General features: G+C 45.2%; 1 protein-coding gene across 1 annotated transcript in view; it reads left to right on the forward strand.

The window, feature by feature from the left end:
• The window catches only part of LOC112250352 (mitochondrial peptide methionine sulfoxide reductase), a 110,474-nt gene extending 92,047 nt beyond the window's left edge, over nucleotides 1-18,427 (forward strand). Inside the window, exon 6 of the mRNA XM_042321732.1 lies at nucleotides 17,759-18,427. Coding sequence (XP_042177666.1) covers nucleotides 17,759-17,923 — 165 coding nt within the window. The 3' untranslated portion in view covers nucleotides 17,924-18,427. The remainder of the gene's footprint in view (nucleotides 1-17,758) is intronic.
• Nucleotides 18,428-21,733: the final 3,306 nt, after the last annotated feature.

The following is a 21,733-nucleotide window of genomic DNA, read 5'->3' on the forward strand; positions in this document are numbered from 1 at the left end:
GTTCTATCGTAGTCTTATATGTCAAGCAAACTGAGTTCGGACACAAAGTCTCAGCAGAGACGGAAGAGGAAGCGAGATATCCCACTCCCTGGTTTTGTCTGGTTACCTTACAGTCAATGAACTACGCAGACCAGACCCAGCTGCTATCACATTGGTGTCTATGGAAGATCCACCCATGTTAAGCAGACCAGAACTGACCATTTTTTCAATGGTAAACGGCCTGAGTGAACTATCTTTATTCATCCACCATTGTTGGTCTCACCTCACCTCACGGCACCACCATATCCCAACTCATCATCCCTAAACCAAGCTACACTTCCACACTGAGGACACAAAAGGTGACCCTTCCTTTCTCCAACACTAGGGAGCACTGTGCCCCATTCACCATTCACATCATGGCACCTGACTGACACACAGTTCCCTTCTCCTCATCTCAGAGAAATTGAAGTGATTTCATGCTCCTCTCTCAGGACTGGAGATAAAAACTCTGCTATGGCCGGCTTGTTCCCATCTATTAGTGTGTCAACAAGACACAGGTTTCTACCTCAGAGGCTGTCGACCACGTGTTCTGCTGCTGCTTACCTCTCCTCGCTGCCGAGACGACCGGCCACCTCCACCAATTAGGCCGACTGTCAGTGTGGGTGAGAGATCTCTCTGTAATTAGCTAGCTAGCTTCGCCTGCCTGCCCACTGTTATGCCTCATTAAAACAGAGACTTCTCCATCAAACCATTAGGATAACTCTACTCTCACATCATCAATGCTGTTGACTAGTGCAACTAGCATGCTATCTAGAGGCTATTTGCCATGAACCTCCATATTATCATTAACTTGTATTATCATTTTCCGGCCTCTTGTGTGAGGGTATGGATTTTTATGGCCAGATATTGATGTGGACATAAGGATATAGCGATGCTGTTTAGTAGCTCATATGGTATGGCGTAGAGAGTAAACTGAGCTGTGTGTGTGTGCGTGTGTGTGTGTGCGTGTGTGCATGCCCGCACTGTGCACAATATGCCTTTCAACAGAACAACTACTGAGGTTGCTGCAGCTCCACAGACAGACTATTGTCAAGGTGATGACAGGCCTCACCATAGATCTGATTTAGGGGGGAACCACGGCAACCAGTTGTGCCCTTGATTCAAGGTGACAGCAGGGAGTCACTGCAGTTTTAATGGCCAGGGCCAGGCAGGGGTTGTGACAGCAGTGGCACTGTGTCACTGTGTCATCCACAGAGCCATCAGGTCATGGTGGGGTAGATTTTGACTGCTTTCTGTGGACAGCAGTCACTGATGTAAGGCCCAACTGAACCTCATGACAGGGCTAGGAATAAAGAGATTAGAGAAAGACAGAGGACTGTTAGAGAGGAGATATGGTAGACATAAACTAACCTAGGCGGTTAGGAGGAAAGGGAAAGAGGACTGTTAGAGAGGAGATATGGTAGACATAAACTAACCTAGGCGGTTAGGAGGAAAGGGAAAGAGGACTGTTAGAGAGGAGATATGGTAGACATAAACTAACCTAGGCGGTTAGGGAGAAAGGGAAAGAGGACTGTTAGAGAGGAGATATGGTAGACATAAACTAACCTAGGCGGTTAGGAGGAAAGGGAAAGAGGACTGTTAGAGAGGAGATATGGTAGACATAAACTAACCTAGGCGGTTAGGGAGAAGGAAAGAGGACTGTTAGAGAGGAGATATGGTAGACATAAACTAACCTAGGCGGTTAGGAGGAAAGGGAAAGAGGACTGTTAGAGAGGAGATATGGTAGACATAAACTAACCTAGGCGGTTAGGAGGAAAGGGAAAGAGGACTGAAAGTAAATACACAGTGTACAAAAGATTAAGAACACCTTCCTAATATTGAGTTGCACCCCCGCTTTTGCCCCCAGAACATCCCTGTCTCCTCCTCTTCATCTACACTGGTTGAAGTGGATTTAACAGCTGACATCAATAAGGGATCATAGCTTTCACCTGGATTCACCTGGTCAGTCAATGTCATGGAAATAGCAGGTGTTCCTAATGTTTTGTACACTCCGTGTGTGTGTGTGTGTGTGTGTGTGTGTGTGTGTGTGTGTGTGTGTGTGTGTGTGTGTGTGTGTGAGGGAGGGAGGTGAAGTTGAGTCTCCTCCCTGGTAATGGGGAGTTGCTCTCCAGCTGTGACAGCCCCTCACCTGCACACCCTCAGGGATCCCCTTCTCTTCTCCTCTCTCACCCTCTTCCTCTCTTCTCTCGTGGAATGACTGAGTGACTGGAGGCCATGGCCGGGCTAATTATCTGTTCCCCCTCCGTTCGCTAGCTGCTCTCGTTATTTCCTGACCAGCTTGCCGGGCCCCGGCCTTGTCCCCTCCACCTCCCCATCCTCCCCTGTACCCCCCCATCTGTGGCAATTTTTGATGGAGCGGCGTGGCATGCTGTTCCCCGACATCCTAATGCACCAGACCAGTTGGTTTAACAAACACGGCGCTGCCAACCATCTGCCGGCCAAATCTGTCTTGAAATTGCTTTAGTAGCAAACTCAACTTTCTTACCCTCCTCTCCTTTCCACTCCTCTCTCTGTCCTTCAGACATAATGACTTGAAATGGTGGGAGGACAGAGGTTGAGTAAATAAGGGTGATGTTGTGGGTGTCGGGGGGGGAGATGTTGGATTACACTCACTCGTATTGGAAGAGTTGGAAGACTCTAATATACATGACTGTTGTGATTGCTGGGGTTACTGTAGATTATGTCTGTCTTTTTGTCAGCTTGTCTGTCCACCTTGGGAAGATTAATCTGTCATGTTCATCCTTCCTGTTGACCTACAGACTGAACCTTGGCCTCTTTTCCAATGATTTCTGTCTTTTTCTCCCTCTGTCACGCTGTTGGTCGTTCAGAGTCGAGAATGGTTGTACAATAACACAGCTATTACTTTAGGATTATTACACAACTATTGATTATACACACTATCCAATTACCTGGTTCTCTCAATGGGCATTCTAAGATCTAGCCTCAAACACCACACACACACACACACACACACACACACACACACACACACACACACACACACACACACACACACATCCATCTCTCCTCTCCTATGATGGCGGTGAAGCTGTGATGGTCTGTCCCCATCTCATCATCTCATCTCAGGGTGTGAACAGCCATGCTACCTCACTAGTGTCAATCATTCTCCTGTCCTGCTGTCCACTTACGGCCTGTTCTTCATAGTTCCCATCCCCTACCTTTAGTTTAGTAAAGGAGTGAAGCAGCCCATCTTATTTCCTCCCTTTTGCTCTCGTCTCACATGCAGACTTTCCCGTTTTGGTTTCTGAAGGTACCGACAGGAGACCAAAGCAAGTGGTATGTATCACATTCCCTAAACATTATGATGGACAGAGGGCCTGCTCTGCCAAGGAGGGGAGCCAGGTCAGTGATGTCACTCTCTGTGCCAACAGCAGAGACCACACACACACATGAACAAAGCCGGGCATGTAGAACACACACACACACACACACACACACACACACACACACACACACACACACACACACACACACACACACACACACACACACACACACACACACACACACACACATGCATGAAGTTTATACACAGCCGCACATTAGGATAGTACCACTATAAACTCAATGAGCTGACTGAGCCAAGAGAGATTGTTCTCCTTTTCTGTCCATCTACTACATAGTGTAGATTCTAGTCCTGTCTGTCAATGGTGGACTCATTAGAAATGTTTTAAATGTTTCACATTGTGAAATTAGCCAATTATAGAGCATTGTGAATGTCCCCACATCCCATCCCCATTCTGACAATCTCAGTCAGGAAGGAACACATTGACATAGAATAGATGTTTTCTTTCTGCTCATCTGCTTCGAGAACAAAGTATTGTCATTCACAGCCATTTGTAACGGGGAGAATGAAGCCGTTTCAGCCACTATCCTGTTCCGTTCTCCATTCAGCTTTGACCAGCAGAGTTGGTGGATTGGGAAGCGTCTGGTTAATTTGATGTCAAGGTATTGAACGTGGATGCTCCGCTGGCTGACTTGATTGTATTGTCCACGTGGGGAGTGATTGGGGAGCTCTGTGTGAGGCACTGCACTGCAGGAAATTACCTCTGAGGCTGGGGCTAAGGGGCTAAAGAGAAAGGCAAGGTGTCCTCTGTTTCTCTCTCTCACTCCCCCTCTGCTCATACATCGCTCATTGTTCTGAGGTAGTAGTGTGTATGTTCCTGAGGTAGTAGTGTGTGTTCCTGAGGTAGTAGTGTGTGTTCCTGAGGTAGTAGTGTGTGTTCCTGAGGTAGTAGTGTGTGTTCCTGAGGTAGTAGTGTGTGTTCCTGAGGTAGTAGTGTGTGTTCCTGAGGTAGTAGTGTGTGTTCCTGAGGTAGTAGTGTGTGTTCCTGAGGTAGTAGTGTGTGTTCCTGAGGTAGTTGTGTGTGTTCCTGAGGTAGTAGTGTGTGTTCCTGAGGTAGTGTGTGTGTTCCTGAGGTAGTGTGTGTGTTCCTGAGGTAGTTTGTGTGTGTTCCTGAGGTAGTGTGTGTGTTCTTGAGGAAGTAGTGTGTGTGTGTTCTTGAGGTAGTTGTGTGTGTTCCTGAGGTAGTAGTGTGTGTGTGTTCCTGAGGTAGTAGTGTGTGTGTGTGTGTGTTCCTGAGGTAGTAGTGTGTGTTCCTGAGGTAGTAGTGTGTGTTCCTGAGGTAGTAGTGTGTGTTCCTGAGGTAGTAGTGTGTGTTCCTGAGGTAGTAGTGTGTGTGTTCCTGAGGTAGTAGTGTGTGTGTTCCTGAGGTAGTAGAGTTTGTGTGTTCCTGAGGTAGTAGAGTTTGTGTGTTCCTGAGGTAGTAGAGTTTGTGTGTTCCTGAGGTAGTAGAGTTTGTGTGTTCCTGAGGTAGTAGTGTGTGTGTTCTTGAGGTAGTAGTGTGTGTGTGTTCCTGAGGTAGTAGTATGTGTGTTCTTGAGGTAGTAGTGTGTGTTCCCGAGGTAGTAGTGTGTGTGTGTTCCTGAGGTAGTAGTGTGTGTGTTCTTGAGGTAGTAGTGTGTGTGTGTCCGAGGTAGTGGTGTGTGTGTGTTCCTGAGTTAGTAGTGTGTGTGTGTCCAAGGTAGTAGTGTGTGTTCCTGAGGTAGTAGTGTGTGTGTTCCTGAGGTAGTAGTGTGTGTGTTCCTGAGGTAGTAGAGTTTGTGTGTTCCTGAGGTAGTAGAGTTTGTGTGTTCCTGAGGTAGTAGAGTTTGTGTGTTCCTGAGGTAGTAGAGTTTGTGTGTTCCTGAGGTAGTAGTGTGTGTGTTCTTGAGGTAGTAGTGTGTGTGTGTTCCTGAGGTATTAGTGTGTGTGTTCTTGAGGTAGTAGTGTGTGTTCCCGAGGTAGTAGTGTGTGTGTGTTCCTGAGGTAGTAGTGTGTGTGTTCTTGAGGTAGTAGTGTGTGTGTGTCCGAGGTAGTGGTGTGTGTGTGTTCCTGAGTTAGTAGTGTGTGTGTGTCCAAGGTAGTAGTGTGTGTTCCTGAGGTAGTGTGTGTGTGTCCGAGGTGGTAGTAGTAGTAGTGTGTGTGTGTGTTTCCGAGGTGGTCGTAGTGTGTGTGTGTTTCCGAGGTGGTAGTAGTGTGTGTGTGTCCGAGGTAGTAGTGTGTGTTCCTGAGTTAGTAGTGTGTGTGTGTCCAAGGTAGTAGTGTGTGTTCCTGAGATAGTAGTGTGTGTGTTCCTGAGGTAGTAGCGTGTGTTCCTGAGGTAGTAGTGTGTGTGTGTTCCTGAGGTAGTAGTGTGTGAGTGTGTTCTTGAGGTAGTAGTGTGTGTTCCTGAGATAGTAGTGTGTGTGTGTGTTCCTGAGGTAGTAGTGTGTGTGATCCTGAGGTAGTGTGTGTGTGTCCGAGGTGGTAGTAGTGTGTGTGTGTTTCCGAGGTGGTAGTAGTGTGTGTGTGTCCGAGGTAGTGGTGTGTGTGTGTCCTGAGTTAGTAGTGTGTGTGTGTCCGAGGTAGTAGTGTGTGTTCCTGAGGTAGTGTGTGTGTCCGAGGTGGTAGTAGTGTGTGTGTGTGTGTTTCCGAGGTGGTCGTAGTGTGTGTGTGTTTCCGAGGTGGTAGTAGTGTGTGTGTGTCCGAGGTAGTGGTGTGTGTGTGTTCCTGAGTTAGTAGTGTGTGTGTGTCCGAGGTAGTAGTGTGTGTTCCTGAGTTAGTAGTGTGTGTGTGTCCGAGGTAGTAGTGTGTGTTCCTGAGATAGTAGTGTGTGTGTTCCTGAGGTAGTGTGTGTGTGTCCGAGGTGGTAGTAGTAGTAGTGTGTGTGTATGTTTCCGAGGTGGTTGTAGTGTGTGTGTGTTTCCGAGGTGGTAGTAGTGTGTGTGTGTCCGAGGTAGTGGTGTGTGTGTTCCTGAGGTAGTGTGTGTGTGTCCGAGGTGGTAGTAGTAGTAGTGTGTGTGTGTGTGTGTTTCCGAGGTGGTAGTAGTGCGTGTGTGTCCGAGGTAGTGGTGTGTGTGTTCCTGAGTTAGTAGTGTGTGTGTGTTTCCGAGGTGGTAGTAGTGTGTGTGTGCCGAGGTAGTGGTGTGTGTGTTCCTGAGGTAGTGTGTGTGTGTCCGAGGTGGTAGTAGTAGTAGTGTGTGTGTGTGTGTTTCCGAGGTGGTTGTAGTGTGTGTGTGTTTCCGAGGTGGTAGTAGTGTGTGTGTGTCCGAGGTAGTGGTGTGTGTGTTCCTGAGTTAGTAGTGTGTGTGTGTCCGAGGTAGTAGTGTGTGTTCCTGAGTTAGTAGTGTGTGTGTGTCCGAGGTAGTAGTGTGTGTTCCTGAGATAGTAGTGTGTGTGTTCCTGAGGTAGTGTGTGTGTGTGTCCGAGGTGGTAGTAGTAGTAGTGTGTGTGTGTGTTTCCGAGGTGGTTGTAGTGTGTGTGTGTTTCCGAGGTGGTAGTAGTGTGTGTGTGTCTGAGGTAGTGGTGTGTGTGTTCCTGAGGTAGTGTGTGTGTGTGTCCGAGGTGGTAGTAGTAGTAGTGTGTGTGTGTGTGTGTTTCCGAGGTGGTAGTAGTGCGTGTGTGTTCCTGAGTTAGTAGTGTGTGTGTGTTTCCGAGGTGGTAGTAGTGTCTGTGTGTTTCCGAGGTGGTAGTAGTGTGTGTGTGTCCGAGGTAGTGGTGTGTGTGTTCCTGAGTTAGTAGTGTGTGTGTGTCCGAGGTAGTAGTGTGTTTGTTCCTGAGTTAGTAGTGTGTGTGTGTCCGAGGTAGTAGTGTGTATTACCGAGTTAGTGTGTGTGTTCCCTCGTTCCTGTATTGTGCACCTACGGATCACGCCTTTATTTTAGGCCTAGACATCCCTTTGTTGTAGCAAACTGTGTCTTGGATGCAATGCTATATAGAAAAATGATTTAGCTTGTGTGTGTGTGTGTAGAATTAGTGGCTGGGGTGGAGGGACTTACTAACTGACTACAGTGTCCCTGTTTTACCCCTGACTTGCCAGTGTGATAACTCCTGATTCCTATGGGTGGACCTCGTGCTCGAGGGCTGCTCCCTTTGTGTTTGCATGAATTATTCCTAAAAATGAATTTCATCTTTCAATAATTCCTCCTCATTTGCTCGCCCTCCCTCCTTATTTCTAAAATGTTTTTCTCGTCTCTGAGCGTCCATTTCTGTGCACAAAGGCATGTGTGTGTGTGTTTTTTGTCTCCTGTCTTCTCCCTCTTTCTAATCCTGCTCTAGCTTTTTAACATGCTGCGTCGGGTTCTATTTTTACTCACGTTTTCTCCCTCTCTTTTTTCTTCATTTTCCTGCCTTCCTGAAATGTCTGCAATAGAAGGTTATGTTAGGCTGCTTATCGCTACCTTTCACGTTTCTGCCGTTAACCAAGGCGCGCAGGTATTTGCATTCCAAATGAGCACTCTGTCTGACATGCAAATGAATTAGTCTGAATTATGCATTTCTCCATTTGGTAACATAACACAGCTCAGGGCCGCTGGAACAAACACAGCAGACACCGTCTGAGTCAGAGGAGAGGAGGACAGGGACGCCATTTTGGAGATTCTGCCACTAGCACTTCCTCTGACCCAGGATGTAGGTTAAACTGTAGGGGAGTGTGGGGTAAATTAAGCCAAAGAATTCATGTAATCCGCACTTGTTTTGAGGAATCATACGCAAAATGTATAATTTGACCAAATATTTAGGAAGAGATCATTTCATGGAGTCTGTGAAGGAAGAAACCACATGGAAAAAGTGGGAAGCAAGTTAGGTCCAAAAAACTGATTTGAAACAAGTCAAATGAATGACATGATGCTTATATCTAAACCAAAGTACATCATTTTAAGATTGTTCTATACATCAGTTGGGGTCTCCATAAGTGTCAATATTAGGTCCTTAACCTAGCATGAAAGTGCATCTTTATAAGTGTGTGGGCTAATATAGTCCAAATATTTGCCTTGGGGTAAGTTGAGCCGTTGGCCATGGGGTGAGTTGAGCCAACAGCAAGTTGAGCAGATTTGAAGTGTTTTCTTCCCAGCTCCAATGCATGGCATTTTCACTGGGATTTGAGGAAGCAACAGAGCTTGCCCTTGGTTAAAAGGGTTTGTTAGGTGTTACTCCTCTATTAAAATGATTAAAAGACAAAACACCTATTGTGATTGTGTTTAAGAAATGTAGTGGTGTTGTTTCATTCAGTACAGAAATGTGTAGGCGGCTTAACTTACCCTGTCCTGCCTCTCAACTTATCCCATACCTATTGTTCCAAGAGACAACTTTTTACAAAAGTTTTCAAAACTGTAATCTTTACATGAATTCTGATTATTTCCAGGGATACACAACATCCTGAAATATATGTAGATATCTTTGTTAGAAAGAATACTATATTTCCCTTGATGGAGTGATACTGAATGTATAAAATGGCTCAACTTACCCCACTCTCCCCTACGTGTGTGGCTTTCACACCCACAGAGATACAGTAGATCATTCATAGTCCATAGAGTGGACAGATACAGTAGATCGTTCATAGTTCATAGAGTGGACAGATACAGTAGATCATTCATAGTCCATAGAGTGGACAGATACAGTAGATCGTTCATAGTCCATAGAGTGGACAGATACAGTAGATCGTTCATAGTCCATAGAGTGGACAGATACAGTAGATCGTTCATAGTCCATAGAGTGGACAGATACAGTAGATCATTCATAGTCCATAGAGTGGACAGATACAGTAGATCGTTCATAGTTCATAGAGTGGACAGATACAGTAGATCATTCATAGTCCATAGAGTGGACAGATACAGTAGATCATTCATAGTTCATAGAGTGGACAGATACAGTAGATCGTTCATAGTTCATAGAGTGGACAGATACAGTAGATCGTTCATAGTCCATAGAGTGGACAGATACAGTAGATCGTTCATAGTCCATAGAGTGGACAGATACAGTAGATCGTTCATAGTCCATAGAGTGGACAGATACAGTAGATCATTCATAGTTCATAGAGTGGACAGATACAGTAGATCATTCATAGTCCATAGAGTGGACAGATACAGTAGGAGTTAATGCTTCAGTATGGAGTAGCTCCATGGTTTGGGATGTGACCAAGGAACCTGTGTGTGTTCATATGAGGAATTAATATTACTGCCTGCCTTCCTCACCTCTGTGTTCAGTAGACATAGAAAGCTGTTGAGGAGACCCAAGCCCCCTGGATCTCCCAGGAAGGGGTGCTTGTTAGTCCCCCTGGGGGTAGGATAACCCCTGACCAGGAGCCCCCAGCTAATGAAGGAGTGAGCGAATGATTGGAAGGAGGGGTAAATGATGGATGGGGTTTTGAGGAGAGGTGTGACCTTTGTTCACAGCATGTCACTCTCAGCTGATGAGATGTATGTGTGTGTCAGCTGATTAAGGCTAGTGTGTACTCAGCCAACATAAAGACAAAGAAAAGAGTTCAGACGCATAAAACTGAATTTTCCGTCTCTTCCATTGAAGCAAACAAGCAAAAGAAAAGGGACCTGCAGGGTACTGGCCAGACTGAATTGGAGAGTGGATGAATGTCAAGTCCCATTAGCTTCCATCCACTGCTAAAGTGCTGTCTCCTAGACCTACCATCACTCACTGCTTAGACACAGAAATGAGAGATAAACATGTCATTCTTCTTCTGCATGGTTTCCTTTGTCTCTCAGGTGAACTATGAGCCATCTGCTGCCAGACTGACATGTACACATATGCAGAAGTATGTGGACACCCCTTCAAATTAGTGGATTTGGCTATTTCAGCCACACCCGTTGCTGACAGGTGTATAAAATCGAGCACACAGTCATGCAATCTCTATAGACAAACATTGGCAGTAGAATGACCTTAGTGAAGAGCTCAGGGACTTTCAACGTAGCACCGTCATAGGATGCCACCTTTCCAAGTCAGTTAAGGGCTGTTATTGTGAAGTGGAAACACTCAGCTCCCGAAGTGGTAGGCCACACAAGCTCGCAGAATTGGACTACCGAGTGCTGTAACACGTAGTGCATAAAAATCGTCTGTCCTCAGTTGCAACACTCACTGCCGAGTTCCAAACTGCCTCTGGAAGCAACGTCAGCATAAGAACTTTTTGTCGGGAGCTTCATCAATTGGGTTTCCATGCCCGAGGAGGAATAATGGTCTGGGGCTGTTTTTCATGGTTCGGACTAGGCCCCTTAGTTCCATTGAAGGGACATCTTAACGCTACAGCATACAATGGCATTCTAGACAATTCTGCTCAGGGACTTTCAACGTGGTACCGTCATAGGATGCCACCTTTCCAACAAGTCAGTTTGTCAAATTTCTGCCCTACTGGAGCTGCCCCGGTCAACTGTAAGTGCTGTTATTGTGAAGTGGAAACGCTCAGTCGCAAAGTGGTGGGGCACACAAGCTCACAGAACGGGACCACCAAGTGCTGTAGCGTGTAACAATTGCCTGTCCTCGGTTGCAACACTCACTACCGAGTTCCAAACTGCCTCTGAACTCAATGTCAGCACAACAACTGTTTGTCGGCAGCTTCATGAAATTAGTTTCCATGGCCGAGCAGCCGCACGCAAGCCAAGCATCGTGCAATGCCAAGCGTCGGCTGGAGTGGTGTAAAAACTCAATATTCACTTCATTTCACAATAAGGTACAGAAGTGAAGTGAAACTTCCAGAAGCTGTAAAATGAGGGCCAGGTTGACAGGATGGGTAGTGTAATGTATAGTACACATGAATTACAGTACACATGAATTACAAGTGAGTACCTCTCAAGATAAACTTAATTTTAACTAGAAGAAATCCTGTACAATGCCTAGTAATTACATTGTACTTAGGCAAATATTACGATGCTTTGAAATAGTTAACCCAGATGGTTCACTTTATTTTGGTGGTAAGTGCTAGCAATTATGTTGAGTGAAGATATATTTTCAACAGTGGAGATTTATGGATAAGTAATTAGAGCCTATTGAGCAGAATCTCTCAGACACCCAAGACATCCACGAGGAGTCACAACCTTTGTAACAGTTGTTACTGAATCGAATAAAGCTGAGAAGAAATGAAACACAGAAAGTTTGTGAATTTAGTGGAAACCATCCCATTTGTAACAAGCACGGTAACAAGAATTCATTGTCACACCTTTGCAATTACAGACCGCAATACTTGTTAGTGTGATAGTCAGTTAAGAACAAATTCTTATTTATAATGACGGCCTACCCAGGCCAAACCCAGACGACGCTGGGCAATTGTGCGCCCCCCTATGGGACTCCCAATCACGGCCGGATGTTATACAGCCTGGATACGAACCAGGGACTGTAGTGACGCCTCTTGCACTGAGATGCAGTGCCTTAGACCGCTGCGCCACTCAGGAGCCCCTTAAAATGAAGTTTTACCTAAATATACCCAAATTTTCCGCATTGATCATGATGGAACTGTGTGATGACAAGTGCCTGGTCTTGCACCATGCGTCAAGTTCAAAGTAACGGTTTGAGCTCCATAATGATTTAATAAGCCTACATTTGTATTTTTACTACAATTTCTATTTGGCCTTCATTAAATAGTATATAAAGGTAGGCTAAATCAAATGATGTAATGGAATGATAAGAATGTAGGGAAGGGAAAGAACACTAAATTGGCAGTTAAATATGCGTGGTTATTAGGCTACTTATGGTCAGTACCGATAGTGGCTAATAATATTTAACATAGGCTATAGCCTATAAATTGAAGGGAACAGAAAAAGTTGTGACATATTATTAAAACATTCTAGAGCACAAAGGTTACATTTGGTGTGACTTTTTGCCTTGTCATCCAATTTGGCTTGCGTCTCCACATTTAATAATGTGGAACATAATGGCACAGCATTTCATACTTCACTGTCATGTTGATATTGTCACACCCTGATCTGTTTCACCTGTCCTTGTTCTTGTCTCCACCCCCCTCCAGGTGTCGCCCATCTTCCCAATTATCCCCTGTGTATTTATACCGGTGTTCTCTGTCTGTTTGTTGCCAGTGTTTTTCCTGTCAGCTCCTATCGTTTCCCAGAATCTCATTTCTCGTCTTCCTGGTTTTTGACCTTTGCCTGTCCTGACCCTGTACCTGCCCGCCTGACCTCTGTCCCTGAGCCTACCTGCCGTCCTGTACCTTTGCTCCACCTCTGGATTACTGAACTCTGCGTGTCCCTGATTCTGCCTGCCGTCCTTTACCTTACCCTGGATTATCGACGCCTGCCTGCCTTGACCTGTCTTTGCCTGCCCCTGTTGCTACAATAAACATTGTTACTTCGACAGTCTGCATCTGGGTCTTACCTTGATTCCTGATAGATATGCTTTTCAGTTCCCTTCCATATGACTGGTTTCTAGAACAATTATAATTTAGCCTATATTTACAATCTCCTTACTCAAACAGATTACTCATGTACCTAGGTCTTATCAATAGCTTTTTTCATATCAATGTATAAAGGACAGTGCATGGAGACTGCTGTTATTTTTATCTTTACCTTATTCATGGTTTCCTCGCTCATAAAGGTGGTGGATTATTTGACAAATACTATATTTGGCTACAGAAGTGCCATTTCTTAACGATCTCTGCAGCTTTCGTACAAAAACAAATCCTGTGGAATGACGTCAGCACATACTGGCGGAGTTACTGCCTAGCTACAAGTGGCTAGCTTAGCTAACAAACTAGCTATTCGATCGAGGCGTGCATGACCAGAAAGACGTCAATGAACCACCAAAAACACACCCAATTTCTGTTATAAAATTGAAAAAGAGGAGTTTTTTTGTGCCTAAAGTCGACCTTTAAAGCTAATTTCCTGCAAATGTTTTTTTGTTGCCATTATGTGTTCATAGGCTACATTGGGGTGGGCGAATCGACCTGTTCTGAATATTGAGGGGGATGTCTCCCCATCCCTCGTGGCAATTCTGTCTAGGATTTACACGAGTGTAACTCGGGTCTGAATTTCCGCCATTGTGTAAATGTCTTTCCCTGAAGATGCTAACAAACTGTAACAAAGGAATACAACACATGGACATTCTAAATAGTGGCAGCTGTAGTTCTACACATTAAGAACATTCATCTTGAAATCTAAGTTACACCCCCACATCCTTTGTTTCTCCTACCTGCATCCAAAGTTGTGCATGTTTTATGGGGTCCTTAAATACACAGGGTGCTTTAGACGTGTGCTGTTGGAGTTTCCTTTGGCGTATTATAGGCTCTTAACGCTAAATGGGATATTTCACTCTTCACAAATCCTTTGTTGCCCAGAAATGGACTAAAAATGGTGATTGGGATTTAATGTCCTGCCAATGTCTCAGCCTGTTGGACACCAGGCTGCTTACCTTGTTTTGTTCCACAAAAGCCTTTTGTCTCAAGCTCTTGCTCTGATCCATTTTCCAGAGCTGAGTGGGAGAAAGAAATGCCACCTGCCACTGCATTATCTTAGCTACACTCACACTTGCACACAGACCTTCCTCCCACCTCGCTGTGACAATAAGTGTTAACACTGCCCACTGTAGCTCTGGTCTCCCTAGCGACCAGGCTTCTTGGGGAGGCTGCCATAATGGGTGAGCTCAGAACGATGGAGTGCCATCCAGGTTCGGTACCACCACGGAAACATGCCTGTCTCCAATTCTATCTGGCGGGGGCAGTTTGGCCAGGTGCCAGAGGGGGGTTGGCATGCACCCGGTGGTGAGCTGCGGATGGTGATAGCTACCTGCTGGGTGTCCACGCAGAGATATTCAGAGGGAGAGAGGGAAAGGGAGAACGAGGTAGAAAGGAATAGGGGAAGAATGTGTCTGACAGAGGAGGGTATGGAAAGGGGCAGTAATTAGGGAGAGAGGACTGAGTGGTAAATGGGGGATGATGAGGCTGAAAGAGTTAGAGAGAGGCTTAAATGTCTGTGGAGATCCTTCCATGGCCTATATGGAAGCTGGGTTATAGGGGTGGAGCTGGGCTATAGGGGTGGGGTATAAGGGTGGAACTTGGGTCATATGGGTGGAGCTGGGGTTATAATGGTGGAACTGAGGTTATAGGGGTGGAGCTGGGGTTATAGGGGTGGAGCTGGGGTTATAATGGTGGAGCTGGGGTTATAATGGTGGAGCTGGGGTTATAGGGGGGGAGCTGGGGTTATAGGGGTGGGTGTAGTTAGGACTAGAGTTAGGGCTGAGGGTATAGTTAGAACTAGAGTTCGGGCTGAGGGTATAGTTAGAACTAGAGCTAGGGCTGATAGTATAGTTAGGACTAGAGTTAGGGCTGATGGTATAGTTAGGACTAGATAATGGGGCTGATGGTATAGTTAGGACTAGAGTTAGGGCTGATGGTATAGTTAGAACTAGAGCTAGGGCTGATGGTATAGTTAGGAGTAGAGTTAGAGCTAAGGGTATAGTTAGAACTAGAGTTAGGGCTGAGGGTTTAGTTAAGACTAGAGTTAGGGCTGAGGGTATAGTTAGAACTAGAGTTCGGGCTGAGGGTATAGTTAGAACTAGAGCTAGGGCTGATGGTATAGTTAGGACTAGAGCTAGGGCTGATGGTATAGTTAGAACTAGAGCTAGGGCTGATGGTATAGTTAGGACTAGAGTTAGGGCTGAGGGTATAGTTAGAACTAGAGCTAGGGCTGATGGTATAGTTAGGACTAGAGTTAGGGCTGAGGGTATAGTTAGAACTAGAGTTAGGGTTGAGGGTATAGTTAGAACGAGAGTTAGGGCTGAGGGTATAGTTAGAACTAGAGCTAGGGCTGATGGTATAGTTAGAACTAGAGCTAGGGCTGATGGTATAGTTAGAACTAGAGCTAGGGCTGATGGTATAGTTAGGACTAGAGCTAGGGCTGATGGTATAGTTAGGACTAGAGTTAGGGCTGAGGGTATAGTTAGAACTAGAGCTAGGGCTGATGGTATAGTTAGGACTAGAGTTAGGGCTGAGGGTATAGTTAGAACTAGAGTTAGGGCTGAGGGTATCGTTAGAACGAGAGTTAGGGCTGATGGTATAGTTAGGACTAGAGTTAGGGCTGAGGGTATAGTTAGGACTTGATAATGGGGCTGATGGTATAGTTAGGACTAGAGTTAGGGCTGATGGTATAGTTAGAACTAGAGTTAGGGCTGATGGTATAGTTAGGACTTGATAATGGGACTGATGGTATAGTTAGGACTAGAGTTAGGGCTGATGGTATAGTTAGAACTAGAGCTAGGGCTGATGGTATAGTTAGAACTAGAGCTAGGGCTGATGGTATAGTTGGAACTAGAGCTAGGGCTGATGGTATAGTTAGGACTAGAGTTAGGGCTGATGGTATAGTTAGAACTAGAGCTAGGGCTGATGGTATAGTTAGGACTAGAGCTGGGACTTGGGCTGGCGTGGAAGTAGAATATGGCCTCTGTCAATTGCATACTCCTCTCTCATCACCTCCTTCTCAAAAGGGAACCTCTGGCTTTCTCATCCAATGGGAGAAGGAGGTTAGTAGAGATGACGTGGGGAGTATGCTATTATTTAAAAAAGGCCCTTGAGAGAGAAGAGTTGATTCTGTGTTACCTCGCTCCCTCTCTCCTGTCCCCTCTGCAATGGCAGCTGCTCCTAACAGGTGCGTGGCTACCTCCAGGCAGATGGTCAGAGAAATGAGGTAGTTGGCAGGTTACTTCACATAGCCTTTCTTTCATCCCCCCCTACACACACACACACACACACACACACTGAGCAACAGAACATAAGTGAGAGGGGGGAGGTTGGCGAGGTAGAGGAAGAGATGGTGAAGTAATGGAGGACTAAAGATAGAAAGAGAGAAATAGAAAATGAAAGAAAGATCCATTGTTGCATCATTTTTTGAATCTCCCAAGTGGGATTGCATTAAGGTACACTACATGGCCAGAAGTATGTGGACACCCCTTCAGATTAGTGGATTCGGCTATTTCAGCCACACCTGTTACTGACAGGTGTATAAAATCGAGCACACAACCATGCGATCTCCAAACATTGGCGTAGAAACATTGGCAGTAGAATGTGTTAGACTGAAGAGCTCAGTGACTTTCAACGTAGCACCGTCATAGGATGCCACCTTTCCAAGTCAGTTAAGGGCTGTTATTGTGAAGTGAAAACACTCAGCTCGCGAAGTGGTAGGCCACACAAGCTCGCAGAATTGGACTGCCGAGTGCTGTAACACATAGCGCATAAAAATCGTCTGTCCTCGATTGCAACACTCACTGCCGAGTTCCAAACTGCCTCTGGAAGCAACGTCAGCATAAGAACTTTTTGTCGGGAGCTTCATCAATTGGATTTCCATGCCCGAGGAGGAATAATGGTCTGGGGCTGTTTTTCATGGTTCGGACTAGGCCCCTTAGTTCCATTGAAGGGACATCTTAACGCTACAGCATACAATGACATTCTAGACAATTCTGTGATTCCAAATTTGTGGCAACAGTTTGGGGAAGGCCCAACATCAGTGCCTGACCTCACTAATGCTCTTGTGGCTGAATGAAAGCAAGTCCATGCAGCAACGTTCCAACATCTAGTGGAAAGCCTTCCCAGAAGAGTGGAGGCTGTTATAGCAGCAAAGGGGGACCAACTCCATATAAATGCCAATGATTTTGGAATGAGATATTTGACGCCATGTAGTGTAAAGCTACTCTCAACAATATCCCCCTGGAACATAACCTCTCATTTCTCAGCTAAAAATCATCATATTCTCACAACCCAGAACAATGAATTTGCTTCCAACCTGGATTTCTCTATATGCTGTGTATTATTATATGTATTATACCAGACTAGCGTACAATTCAAACCTTGCTTGCAGATGTCAGATGATATCCAGGCTGGTCCTATCCATGATTTTCCATAGAGGAGGAAAATCAGGGAGTATGGCCCAGTGATGTGTACCTGCTTCGACGGCCCTGTACTGGGGGTTAGCCTGAATGATGTGTGTGTGTGGACCATATAAAAATGCTGCAGGCATTGGCATTGGGTATGCTGGGTCGTGGGGCCCTGTGACAGTGCACACACACACTCATAAACCCATTGCCCCCTCCCCATACACACACTGGGCACATCTGGGGCACGTGAGCAGACATGTGCCAGGGCCTCACCCGTAGGGGAATCCGGAATACTAATGACCTATCTCTGTGCCCGTCTCTGCTCCACTGCTTTACAAATGAGAGAGAGAGAGAACTGCCAACAGTATTAAAAAATAGATTTTCTTTGTAAGAAAACACTTTCCTTTAATGAGTCATAAAAATGTTTTGAAAGTACTTACATGGAAGGAGGCAGCAGGAAATGGTTCAAAATGTTTCGTTTGTGTGGCTTTTAGAAAGTAAGTATTTCCCTTGTAATCATTCCTGGACCATTCATTCATGAAGGTCATTCCTAATGACATATCGTTGTTGTTGTTGTTTCTACAGGTCCTGATAGAGGGGGGCTTTGGAGAAATCACCACAGAGATAGCCGAGGCCCAAGAGTTCTACTATGCTGAGGACTACCACCAGCAGTACCTCAGCAAGAACCCCCGTGGATACTGTGGCCTCAGCGGCACTGGAGTCTCCTGTCCAATAGGACTCAAGAAATAACCACCTCTGTCCAATAGGGAATGACCACCAACCTATCCGATTGGCTAGTTTTGTTTGACAAGTCTAGTTTCTATTAATTGAAATGGAAGTTGCCTTCATTCCGATGCAGTAATGAAGCATATTCAGGGTTTATATAAAAACAGTTCATATCTGAGTCTTATTTCAAATGCTTTGGTAATCAATCACTACAAACGTAAATGAAAGCACATGGTCTTGTTTCAATCAAATCACCCCCAGTATGTACCCCAGTATGTACCAATATGTACCCCCAGTATATACCAGTATGTACCCCTGTATGGACCCACAGCATGTACCAGTATGTGCCCCATTTTGTACCAGTATGTACACCACTATATACACCCGTATGTGCCAGTATGTACCCCGGCACGTACCAGTATGTACCACCTTATGTACCAGTATGTACCCGGTATGTACCAGTATGTACATCAGATTGAACTCTATGGGGTGTTGGTGGATTGAATTATTAAAATGCGTGTTGATGTTTGTCTGGTTCCTTTGTGTGGTGATTGGCTTGTTCCTTTGTATGGTGATTGGCTGGTTCCTTTGTGGAGTTTTTTGGCTGGTTCCTTTGTAGGGTGTTTGACTGGTTCCTTTGTAGGGTGTTTGACTGGTTCCTTTGTAGGATGTTTGACTGGTTCCTTTGTGGGATGTTTGACTGGTTCCTTTGTAGGATGTTTGACTGGTTCCTTTGTGGGATGTTTGACGGGTTCCTTTGTAGGGTGTTTGACTGGTTCCTTTGTGGGATGTTTGACTGGTTCCTTTGGGATGTTTGACTGGTTCCTTTGTGAGATGTTTGACTGGTTCCTTTGGGATGTTTGACTGGATCCTTTGGGATGTTTGACTGGTTCCTTTGGGATGTTTGACTGGTTCCTTTGGGATGTTTGACTGGATCCTGTGGGATGTTTGACTGGTTCCTTTGGGATGTTTGACTGGTTCCTTTTGGATGTTTGACTGGTTCCTTTGTGGGATGTTTGACTGGTTCCTTTGTGGGATGTTTGACTGGTTCCTTTGTGGGATGTTTGACTGGTTCCTTTGTGGGATGTTTGACTGGTTCCTTTGTGGGATGTTTGACTGGTTCCTTTGTGGGATGTTTGACTGGTTCCTTTGTGGGATGTTTGACTGGTTCCTTTGTGGGATGTTTGACTGGTTCCTTTGTGGGATGTTTGACTGGATCATTTGTGGGTGTTTGACTGGTTCCTTTGTGGGATGTTTGACTGGTTCCTTTGTGGGATGTTTGACTGGTTCCTTTGTGGGATGTTTGACTGGTTCCTTTGTGGGATGTTTGACTGGTTCCTTTGTGGGATGTTTGACTGGATCATTTGTAGGGTGTTTGACTGGTTCCTTTGTGGGGTGTTTGGCTGGTTCCTTTGTGGGGTGTTTGGCCTGTGTTAGGTGACCTCCTTTCTGTGATCTTTGCCTTAAGCCTTGTTCTGATCATTCCCTGACTAATCTGTCAGAGGTGTGTGTGTGTGTGTGTGTGTGTGTGTGTGTGTGTGTGTGTGTGTGTGTGTGTGTGTGTGTGTGTGCGTGTGTCTGTGTGCGTGTGTCTGTGTGCGTGTGTGTGCGCCCCCCACACACACACACTTCTTGTTGGCATAGAGAATATTTTACAGGAATAAAATCCCTAGATTAAAAACGTTAGCTGACATGGGCTAGTTGATCTGGACATTTCTGACAAGTTATAAATAGCTGTCGAAGGTCTGTAATGACTGACATGACAAGAGGAACTGATGATGCACTACCCAATTTAGAAATGTCAACTTGTGCCTTCTACTACTATGACTTTCAAGAGTAAGTTTAAAGCCGGACTGAGCCCCACAGTTTGGGAAGCACTGTTCTAATCGATGATCAAAGACATTTTTTATTTTTTAAATTTGATTTATTTCACCTTTATTTAACCAGGTAGGCTAATTGAGAACAAGTTCTCATTTGCAACTGCGACCTGGCCAAGATAAAGCATAGCAGTGTGAACAGACAATACAGAGTTACACATGGAGTAAACAATTAACAAGTCAATAACACAGTAGAAAAAAAAGGGGAGTCTATATACATTGTGTGCAAAAGGCATGAGGAGGTAGGCGAATAATTACAATTTTGCAGATTAAGTGATAAATGATCAGACGGTCATGTACAGGTAGAGATATTGGTGTGCAAAAGAGCAGAAAAGTAAATAAATAAAAACAGTATGGGGATGAGGTAGGTAAAAATGGGTGGGCTATTTACCGATAGACTATGTACAGCTGCAGCGATCGGTTAGCTGCTCAGATAGCAGATGTTTGAAGTTGGTGAGGGAGATAAAAGTCTCCAATTGGGCTTTAACATATATTTTTTTATGTAGTTTCTACACCTACTACAGGTCTACATTATGAATATGAAATTGTTTCCTATTGAAATGGCATCTCTCTCTCTCTCCCTCTTTCTCTTTTTCACACACTCACAAGTTCCTACACACATCTATTAATCTTTCCATCTGTCCTGTAGTCTACCTATCTGCCCAACGCTGGCAGCCAGCCCATCCACACAAACACTAACTACTCTCTCTCTTCTGTCCCACAGTGTCAGCGCATATTCAATCTCTTGAATTAAAGAGCTGACTGACAACCGACACAAAGGAACAAGAGTCTTTATGCTGAGCTCTCATCAACACTACCATGCCTTGCAGGAGATGACTCCTTTGGCGTAGTCCTTCTTGGTTCTCTTCACTAACGAGCGGCGTGCCAATACACTGTGTGATCATGTCCATTTGCAATGGGCTGCTGCTAGAACAGAGCTATTAGAGAAACTATTGTTGCCAACAATCCAAGGAAATGGGCTGAATTGTTCTTCAGTAGTTTACAACAGCTGATAGAGGAACCTCCAGTTAGTTGTGGGGTTTGGGAGGGTGAGTTGTAGTTCTACAATAAGCATGGTTTTTGGTTGGGTTTTGATGTACTCTATTTAAGGAGGAGTGTCAGTGATGGTTCTGCTGGATGGATGGATGGATGAACGAACAGACAGAGGGATATGTGACGTTTTTCAGTTTCAGTAAGCAGCTGAAGGCCCAGCCAGCTGGGCTAATCCCCAGACCCAGACCAGGTGGCTCCTGCACCCCGCTCCTCTCCCTCAGCTGCCACAAATCTGCCACCGCAGCCTGGGCAAGGCTCGCCTGGCTCTGGGGCCCAGGATACAGGACCAGAAACTGGCAGAGCACTGGAGCATGGTAACAGCACACACACACAAACAGGCATACACACAGATGGTTGCATTGAAAACAGAGCTACACAGCATGCTCTCAAGTACAGGTAATGCTGGGAAGGCCATTATTTTGACTACCATGGCTATGCCTCCATCCACAGGACACAAGTGGTCACTGAGTTGTTGATGAGCATAAAACCGATGTGAACAATATGGCAGTTACAGTTGAAGTCGGAAGTTTACATACACTTAGGTTTGAGTCATTAAAACTCATTTTTCAGTCACTCCACAAATTTCTTGTCAACAAACTATAATTTTGGCAAGTCTGTTAGGACATCTACTTTGTGCATAACACAAGTCATTTTTCGAACAATTGTTTATAGACATATTATTTCACTCATAATTCACTGTATCACAATTCCAGTGGGTCAGAAGTGTACATACACTAAGTTGACTGTACCTTTAAACAGCTTGGAAAATTTCAGAAAATATGTGTTATGGCTTTAGAAGCTTCTGATAGGCTAATTGACATCATTTGAGTCAATTGGAGGTGTACCTGTGGATCTATTTCAAGGCCTACCTTCAAACTCAGTGCCTCTTTGCTTGACATCATGG

The sequence above is a fragment of the Oncorhynchus tshawytscha genome, linkage group LG05 (assembly GCF_018296145.1).
Source record: "Oncorhynchus tshawytscha isolate Ot180627B linkage group LG05, Otsh_v2.0, whole genome shotgun sequence".
Lineage (NCBI taxonomy): Eukaryota > Metazoa > Chordata > Actinopteri > Salmoniformes > Salmonidae > Oncorhynchus > Oncorhynchus tshawytscha.